The 9805-nt window shown below is 45.8% G+C and overlaps 1 protein-coding gene across 3 annotated transcripts in view; it reads right to left on the reverse strand.

The window, feature by feature from the left end:
- Positions 1 to 5472, reverse strand: part of Pfkm (phosphofructokinase, muscle) — a 23970-nt gene extending 18498 nt beyond the window's left edge. The window contains exons 1-2 of one of the 3 annotated variants that reach the window (XM_055627046.1): positions 5378 to 5472; positions 1182 to 1274 (exon numbers count right to left, since the gene is read on the reverse strand). In XM_055627046.1, coding sequence (XP_055483021.1) covers positions 1182 to 1266 — 85 coding nt within the window. In that variant the 5' untranslated portion in view covers positions 1267 to 1274; positions 5378 to 5472. Of the gene's footprint in view, positions 1 to 1181; positions 1275 to 3304; positions 3370 to 5328 lie in introns of those variants that run through there. The other 2 variants (XM_055627044.1, XM_055627045.1) reach the window with 2 other exon arrangements.
- Between the last annotated feature and the right edge of the window lie 4333 nt (positions 5473 to 9805).

The raw sequence follows: 9805 nt of genomic DNA on the forward strand, positions 1-9805 counted from the left end.
CACACACACACACACACACACACACACACACACACACACACACACACCTGCCATGAGGACAAATATTACCTTTTTAATTGATGCATCCTTGGCACATGCTATTCCGTTTGATCATAGGCAGTGCTTTATTTGTTAGCAATCCGCTAACTGAGTGTGTACTGTGGCCAACCACTCTTCTAAGCATCATACTTGAATAAAAGGATCAGTGTTTTTTGTTTGTTTGTTTGTTTGTTTGTTTGTTCTGTTTGTTTTTAAGCATTTTCCTTGTGATGTGTTTTCCGGTTGTTCCCGCTGGCCTCATCGATTGGCTGCGTAAGCGTTCCTAGCAGGGCTGATGCACACAGGGTTATTTTATTCCTGTGCCTGAGTAAGAACCCTAGCGATACGTGGGCTCTCTCTCTCTCTCTCTCTCTCATGGGAAGTTAGCTTCTTCGCAACAAAGCTGGGAACAAAGTGAGTGCTTAGCGTGAGGTCTGCGAAGCCTAGTGTCAGAAGCGTCAGAGGAAACCTTCCATTTCTCTTCCCGTCTTTGCCCCTGTGTCCTGTCAACCCTTCAGACTCTACAACATTCTATCAATGTGAGCATGTAAAAAGATCAACGTGGTAAATTTTCTGTTTGTTTTTAAATCATACATCCATCCCTCCCACCTACATCCACCTTTCCCACATACTTCACTTTTATGGCTTCTTAGCCTCTGTTCAGAGGCAGGTTCTCTCTCTCTTGTTCCTGCCTCTTGGACCCCTCTGGGTCTGTAGTTCCAGCTGGAACAGAAGGGAGGAAGCTGGCTCACAGTACTGGCTGGGGCTGTGAGCACAGCGCTCCCCAGGTGAAAACCTGGGATCCTGCTGGTTTGCCCAACACCAACTCCCAGTCTCTTCCCTTCCCCACTATTCCCCGAGTTCTTGAGATAAATCCATCTATTGCTCCCTCAACAATCTTATCTCAGATTCTCTCCAGTGCTACTCAAGGACCAACAGCAATAACTTCTAGAGAAACTAGATAGAAGTACTCTGAAAGTTCAGGTCATCAGGAGTAGAGCAAATGACATCTAAATACACTTAAAGGCTCATGTCAGATACTTCTAGGAAAACTCAGGATTCTGTTCTAGTCTGCAGACTGAGGGAGTCAAGGCACTCAGGAGTCACACACAGCAAGAATGTTTCTGTCCCCTTTTACTTACCCTGGGCATCTCCACCAGAGGTCAGCACGGCGATGGCCTTGCCGACCCCCAGGGTCTTGGCTGCATGGTGCTCCTCATTGGTCATGATCCACTCTAGAATTCAAGACAGTGGTCAGTCAAGATGCGCCAGACCAATGTGCCACTTGCTCAAGAACCGTCTGTCTTAGACTGGCTAGAGCAATCCAATCAGACTCTGCCACTAAAGCTGGGCTGTGCAGCCACAGAGCTTTGGAGGTCTTCCAGAGGAGAGCCACTCCCTCTCAGGGACAAGCTAACATGTCAGTAATCCAGACCAAGACAGCGTAAGTCCTGGCTTATCCTTCCCTGTGCCCTCCCACCCCAACTGGAACCTGTCTTCAAAACAGGCTAAGGTCAAGAGGAAAGGGCACTGGACTTGAAAGAAATGAGAAAGCAAGGAGGAAATCTGAGTGCATCTTGGGACCCTCCCTCTTAGTGACAGGAAGAGGCGCTGCAGAGGGCACAGGTCAGGTGAGGTTTGAGGTACTGACAGGGAACCTGCAATCAAGAAGCAAGCAGGCAAGCACAGGTTGGTTTCTGGCTAGGAGTAGAGTGATGCAGAATTGAGTGAGCAAGGCTAGGTGACAGGGAGCAAAAACTTGAGTTTGAGGCTATCAAAGCATACTAGAGCCAAACAAACTGATGATGTCAATCTTGGGGATGGTTAGGGTCCTCCCACAGTGCTGCCCATCCCGCTTGGGCTTTCAGCTTTCTAAGCAGCTGCTGAATCCTTTGTCTTTAGGCCTTGACCCTCACATTATTATCAAATGGAACAGTAACAAAATTTCTGCCACACAGTGATATGTGTGTGTGCGTGCACACACACACACATACACACACACCTTGTATTATGAGGGGATGTTTATATAGTCATATATGTGTGTATGCAAATATAACACACAAGACATACTTTTATATCCATAAAATGCCAATAGGTTCATCCCTCCCTCAAACCTGTTACTTTTAAAATATATCTCACTTGCCTCTCAAGAGTCAAAACTGCCACTAACCCCTACTATCCTTCCCTTTTCTCTTTTCTACACGCCCCCTCTCTTTTATCCTTGCTGCCTCCTTCTACCTGAGTTGTTGTGGCAATAGCTGAGCTGGTCTCCCTTTAATAAAGTAGCTTGCACTGCCCTTCTTCGCTTTACTAGAAATGGGAAGAAAATGTCTGTGGGAAGGCTGCAGGCCCCCAGGCTTTTGTGAAGGTGAACATGCAGAGGAAGAGCAAGAGAAGGCTGTGCTTCTATCCAGCATCTGGGAAAATCAGGGTAGCTGCTTATAGAGACCTCGCAGCTAAGTCTCTGTAAGATTAAGTCTCTGTAAGACTAAGCTTATAGAGACTAAACGCATAAACCCATAGATGCCAATAAAATACAGGTGGTGAGAGAAACATGAAAGACACGCATAGTTAGAGACTAAGATTAACATACCACCAAATCAGCACTGAAGTCGAATCAAACTTCTTGATTCAGACATTCACAGCTCCTACAACTGTCCCTGCCTACTGCTTCAACATTCTTACTACCCCACTACCCATGGAGCCTTTGATCTGCTGTCATCTGAGCATTCTTTTCCTCAGCCCCACTTTGGTGTCTGTGAGCCTACTGCATCCTCTGCCCAGGCTAACCTGTGTGTTTCTATCCAGCCAGCCAGCCAACCAACCAACCAGCCAACCAACCAGCCAGCCAGCCAACCAACCAACCAACCAACCATACATACGTACATACACACTCAGCCCATCACTTTATGCCTTACCTCCTCACCTTTATCAATATATTAAATCTTCACTAGCTATAAAAGGTCCAGAAAGCCTTCTTTTTAAATCTCCAGCAAGTCACATATTGTTTAGAAGTAATCATTCATTTAGCATTTAAACACAACTTGAGTGACATTTTAATGCTTCTTACACACTAACAGGAGGGCAGGACTAGATCAAGGGCCAGCAAACTACAACCTGTAGGGACATATCCAGACATTCTCCCTTATTTGCATGGCAGCAAACTATGAAGGGTCCTTATATTTAAATGGTTGTAAAAATATGTTATGACATGAAAAATAATTGAAATTCAAATTCCTGTATAGCTGGGCATGCTGGTACTTGCCTGCAGTTCCAGCTATTCCAGGGTCTGAAGCAAGATATCTGTTGGAACTCAAGAGTTCAAGACCAACCTGGTAAGATATCACAACCCTGTCTCAGAGACAGAAAAAAGGGGGGGAAAAGGCAGTGTCCATGCTATCCTTACTCATTCCCACTCTGAGCGCTAACACTGGAGCGGGGGCTGCAGCAGAGACCTGCTGGTATTCAAAGCCTAAGATAACCCGTGCCCTTTAGTCAAATGTCCTGACTGTCAGGCTGCATTATCGTTAAATTCACTTTCTCCAATAGACTGACAGTCCCTCCAGGGCAGGGAGTGTGTTTATTTTTAAAACTATTTCCAGTGCTGGGAAGATGGCTCAGTGGTCCAGAGCACTGGCTACTCTTCCAGAGGACATAGGTTCAATTCCTAGCACCCCCACGGCAGCTCACAACTGTCTATAACTCGTCTCCACTGGAAACCTTCTTCTAGCTTCCACAAGCATGAGGCACACGTGTGATGTATGAACATACATTCAGACAAAACTTATTTTGTCTGAAAGACTAAAAGCTAAAGAAAGAAAAGAAATCCACTTCCAACTCTACCCATTGAAGTCTGTGTACACAGGGGAGCTCAGTAACACTTGCTGAAAAGCACCAGTGAGCAGATAGACCACGTATGTGTGAAAAGGAGGCTTGGGAATGGATATGGCTCCATATTCTACTCCTAAAAACAAACTCAGGTCTGGGAATACAGCACAGGTATTCATTTACAAGATCCTGGGTTCTATAACATCACTGGTTAAAAAGAAGGAAGGAAGGAAACAGGAAATAGAGCCAGGCTAGATGACCAACAACAGATTAACGGGTAATAGAAAATTGGTACATAAACATAATAGAATTTTGCTCTACTGTAAAGAAAAACTAAATTATTAAATTTTTAGGAAAATGGATGGCTCTGCAAAGCGCACTATTAAGCAAGGTTACCCAAACTCAGAAAAACAAAAACCCCATGTTCTCTCTCTCTCTAAGATCTGACTCTGTAAAGTACACCTCCATATCCATGAGTGAGAATAAGTGTGGTTAAAGCATAAAACATTAGAAAGGAGACCAAGAGAGTGCAAAAATAGGTGATGGGGGGGGGCATGGATCATGAAAGAGGAAAAGAGACCAAAAACACATTTTATTCTAAAATGTCATAATGATATCTAATAGCTTATATGCTAATTTTAAATAGACAATAAATAATAAATAAATAATCAAACACTCAGACACAGCTTGGGCTTAGAGAGTGACAAACTGGGAATCCAACATGAACATACATATACCTAGAATGTTAATGTCTCAATTTCTGCTGTTCTCGAGAAAGACTACATGATTGGAGAAAATAGGAACCCAAATCTTTAGAAAAGAAACAGACATCTGACTGTGCTGCTCTTTTTCCCCTTGAGTTTTCCTGGAGCTCGTCACCGGATTGGGGAGGGTGATGGATTGGGAGGCTCATCACCCATCCCCCGTAGAAGCCCCTGCACGTCTCCATGGCGTACTTTCAGTGGGAGAGAAGGAGAGTCCATCCTACCAAGGTTAGGAGAGCTGACCTTTAACAGCAGCTCACATTCTCTTGAATCTGTATGTCAAGAGGCGCAGGGCACAGGAATGCATACAATTCGCACACCCGCGTCCTTTCCGGACCCACAGGAACACGCATGTGAACACAGTCACGGATGCTAAATATAAACACACAAAATCATGTGTATGTGTGAGCACTCAGGCGGCAGGACACAGCCTAGCAGCATCATAGGTGCACCAGTTTGAACTGGATGTGTACCAGGGGAGGGGTCAGGCTGCCAAACGCATCCCAGCCGAGCAGCCCCGGCCATGGATCTGGGACCTGAGCGTGCAAGTGCTGGGAGGTTAACCGAGGGGCTCGCCTCTTCCCGCGTGCCCAGCACCCATCCCCCTCTCGCCTGCGATTTCGGATGCCTTGTCACGCCTGGCCCTCTGTTTCTTTCTGTCCTCCCCACTGCCTGCTCCCGGCGCGTTCGCTCCCACCTCACTCGTGGCTTCGCCCCTCGCTCTCCACCCAAGGCCTCCCTCTTGCCTTGTAGGTTTAGCTCTCCTCGGCCGCTGCTTTCTTGCAGATTGTCCTTGGGGAAAGGGGGAGGGGAGCTCGGCGAACACGGGGAGGAGCCAGGTGGAGGCAGCCGGGAGGAGGGGAGGCTTCCAAACCTCTACTGGCCAAAGCTGGCAAAGAGTCTCCGCCTCCTCCTGCTTGCTTCTCTCCCCTTCTTCCTCCTCCTCCTCAGAACTCTGCTGCGGTGTGGCCGCGGCTTGCACGCCTCCTTCCCTGGGACTGCTTGTCTATCTTGGGAGCTATCAGCTCAGGTATGTGGTGAGAGTTAGAAATTACGTAGTTGCTAATCTTGTTTCCAACTGAGCCAACTTTTCCCTTGCTGGACTGTCTGCTAGTCCTTGAATCAAACATCTCCTGGTACCGTTAAAATCCTACCCTGGCACTTGACCACCTCTGTCGCTCTTTCAACCAACATTGTATCCGGAGTCTGTGTGCCAGGCTTTGTGTTAGACAGATCCCTGCCTTTAAGAAACACCCGACACTGGTATCTCTTACAAAATAACCTCAACAACTCCTCCCACATTTGCATCACCTCTCAGAGGGAGCTTGCATGGTACCCAGGATCGAGAGGAAAGGGCCCCTTCTCAGGTGCGTGAGACTGGAGCAGCATGCCCCAGAGCAGTGGTTGTGCTCCGGGAGCACCACTGCACTCCCCCACCCAAGCTCAGATCCTCGTCCTGCTCCCTCTGCTTCACCCTTTGTCTTTGCTTCAGCGCTGCCCACAGTCAGCTCTGCTCTTGTTTCTCAGGACCTTCAGATCTCTCCACTGCCCTTTCTCTTGCTAACTGCCTCTACCGTGTACATTCCCGCTGCAAACCACCAGAAATACAAGCGAACAGGCAGTGAAACCACCGCACTGAAAATGTACACACTTTTATGTTGCAAATGACACTGTCGAGAAAGTAAAACAGGACAACCTATTAAATCAAAGAAAGTAACTGCAAATTTTGTATGTGACAAAAGACTGGCATGTGGAAGAAAACCCTAAGGCCTGCCCGGTCACTCACCTGGTGCCTGCCTTTCTGTACCCCTTTCTCCATACACCCAACAGACCAACACATCTTCAACCCTCATCTGAGACCCTTTCCCCACACACCCAACAGACCAACACATCTTCAACCCTCATCTGAGAGCTTCTACTTGCGGTTACAGCCATAACCGAGCAAAGTGCAATGAACAAGAGATCATACCTCCACCCCGGAGGCCCGGGAATCATTTCCAAAGAAGGGACAGAAAGATTGTAAGGGCCAGAGACAGTGGGTGGCTTTGAGGAAAATTATCTCTTGGATACATCAGGGCAGCTGCAGATAGGAATCCACAGCGATGTCGACAGCATTTACAAAACTTGTGCAAGCCAGGGCCAGACCAAATACCAGCATGGAGAGGGATCTGGGTGAATAGCCCCATTCCAGCCATGGAGCAGATGGCAACTGTTAGCTACAGGGAGAGGAAGAGACAGTTTTCTGAGAGTGCGGCTCCTGATACGCTGACTGCAGGGGAAGACCACATTCAAGAATGTTTATTTATTCTTGACGGGATAAAAAAAAAAAGAAGAGCACACAGTTGGGTAGGTAGGGAAGGGGGAGAGATCGGAGAGGAGCTGGGGAGGGGTGAATGTGTTCACATTTAATATACACACATTGTATGGAATTCAAACCTATCACAGAACTAATTTTAAAAATAGCAAACACGACAAAGCCCTCTTACAGCTCAATAGTGAAAAAAAAAAGACAATAACTCAAAAAACTGGGCAAAGGATGTGAGCAGACATTTCACCAAAGACATACAGGTGGCAAATGAGCACATGAGAAAACACTCATTTCTTCTATCACCAGCTTGAAACAGTGACTCTTGCCCTCCCATCAAATGGCTCCAATAGGAAGAGATGATAATATCAAATAATGGCGGACTGCCAGGCCACCCCAAACAAAAGTGAAAATCACTCGCCATTGACAGACGCGCTTTAAAGACAACCTGGTGGTTTTCTTCAAAGGTAAATGTGGGCTTACCACAGTCGTGGCAGTCACAGTTCTTTTTTGCTTAAACAAGTTACATTATGCCCACATGCATATATGTAGTGCAGCTTTGTTCATGGTTGCCCCACACCAGAAGCAACCAAAACATCTCTCAAGAGCTAAATAAGTAAAGAAAACATGGCTTATTGATACAACAAAGTAGTATTCAATGATACTCAATGAATAATCAAGCCATGAAAAGACATGGAGGAATCCTGAATGCACCTTTCTCACTTTTCTCAGGCAATCTGAAAAGGCCACCTGCTCTACAAGTTTACAGCTTTCTGACGTTCTAGAAAAAAACAATCATAAAGATAAAAAGATCAGTGGTTATGTGTGGCTTGATATAGAGGGAAGATGAATTTAGGTAGAGCATAGATGGAAGACTTTTAAGACAGTGGAATTCCTCAATAATGTTGTAACGATGGGGATTATGTACGGCAGTTTTCATTTGTCAAAACTTGCAGAACTATATAATATGAACTACAGACTTCAGTTAATAACATTGTATCAACATTGGTTCATCAGGTGCAGCAGATGTGCTGTGTCCATGCAGGATGCTAAGAACAGAGGAAACTGAGCATGGTAGAATTCTATTTTATATAATTTTTTAAAGAGCGTTTTCTTTTTGGGACTTTATTTATCCTATGAGACCTGAATTTTAACGGGATAAATAGTAACCCTGTAACACCTGTAGTTTATTGAATTTTTATGGCATAAATACGTTAGTTCAAAGTAAATAAAGTGAAAAACTCCAGGATAGTAAATATTCGGCACTGTCCATTCAGCACTGCTTAGGAAAAGGCATCAGTGGACACGGATATTCCAAAAACAGAGAAGCGGAGGATGTGATTACACAGGGACAACTCATTACAAATGGCTTTTCTGCCTTTTAGTTTTAAACTCCCAAACTGAACAATTCTCTTTTTCCAGATTTTCTTTTCATCAGACAATGTTTACATTGAAAATATGATTGATTTCCCATGGATAGCTCGGATAAGGCTCTTCTATCTAGCTGTGGTCAATTGACTTAGTGAAAGTTTGAATTCATAAACTGACGCTGCACTGGCGATGGAGACAGTGCTTGGATTTCAGCAGTTCTGGAAAATCTGGTGGATGCTCTGCCTCCATCCCATGGAGTTGAGAAGCATCCCTGAGAGCAGAACGTGGGGATGTAGCCTACAAGCTAAAATGTGGTGATTGAGCAAGGCACCTAAACAGCCCTGTACCAGCTAGCGCGCCTCAAGGGAGGATCAGCAACTTAGAAGATGGACCAGAAGAGGATGCAGAAGATGAGATGGTACCACAAATTCCTGAGAAGACTAAATGAAGGTCATTTCCATTGCAGGAATGCTTTAACACGGTCACAGAGGTATGCAGCGTACTCTTCCTCCAAAGCAGAGGGCTGGAGCTGTGGTTTGCACTAACATCTAAGAATTAGACTTCGTACTGCTTGAGGGTTTGGTTTGGGCCATCATACTCCAGATTTCTTCAGCTTCTGAAATTTATAATTCTAATTTTGGGCTTAGGGTAGTGAACCCTAGCAGGGAGAATGGGGCAGGGAGAAGAGGCACCAGATCAGGAAGTTGTAGTCCACCATCCTTCTACCCTCACTGCCAGAGAATGGTCTTCCTGGACTTAGCATCCAGGAAAGCCAACGTGTAATGGCCAAATGATATCTTACTTTATGCCATACCCCAGTACCCAGAATTAGCAGGCCTATTATTTTCTTTTTATTGTGTATGCATATATGATGAGTGTGTGCTTACATGCATGTGAACATGTGTATGCAGGTATACACGTGTGCAGGTTCATGTGGAAGCCAGAGGTTGACACCAGATATCTTCCTCACTGTCTTTCCTTTATTAAGGAAGCGTCTCTCACTATACCCAATTTGCTGATTCAGCTAATCTTGCTAGCTAGCTTGCCTCAGGTACCCAGTCTGTGCCTATCAAGCTCTGGGATCAAACACTTCAGGTGTGTGTTGGGATCTGAGCTCTGGCTCACATTTCCATGGCAAGTGCTTTGTTCTCTGAGCCATTTCCTCTGCCCTGAAAGGGCTATTCTTTATGTTGATCCTCAGTGCACAGGAAGACATTCAGAAGATCCTGTTAAACTTCTCAGAACTCTAACGGATTCAACTAGCTACTGGGGCCTCAGGTACAAGTAGACAGCAGAGTTAAAAATCAAGATGAGCTGTTCTGAGAGATCGAGTGTAAGATGCGTAGACAAGTCTCTGTTGCCGGGAAGTGGGAGCACACAGGTAGAGAAGCCGAGGCACTCGGAGTCACCTGCCTGCCTTCTGCCTGGTGTTGCCGATGGATAAATGAAAACGTGCAGAGCTTTGAGCAACAGCCTCCAAACGGGGAACAACTCTGCA

Source organism: Psammomys obesus, unplaced genomic scaffold (assembly GCF_907164565.1).
Source record: "Psammomys obesus unplaced genomic scaffold, mPsaObe1.curated_primary_1811, whole genome shotgun sequence".
NCBI classification, from domain to species: Eukaryota; Metazoa; Chordata; class Mammalia; order Rodentia; family Muridae; genus Psammomys; species Psammomys obesus.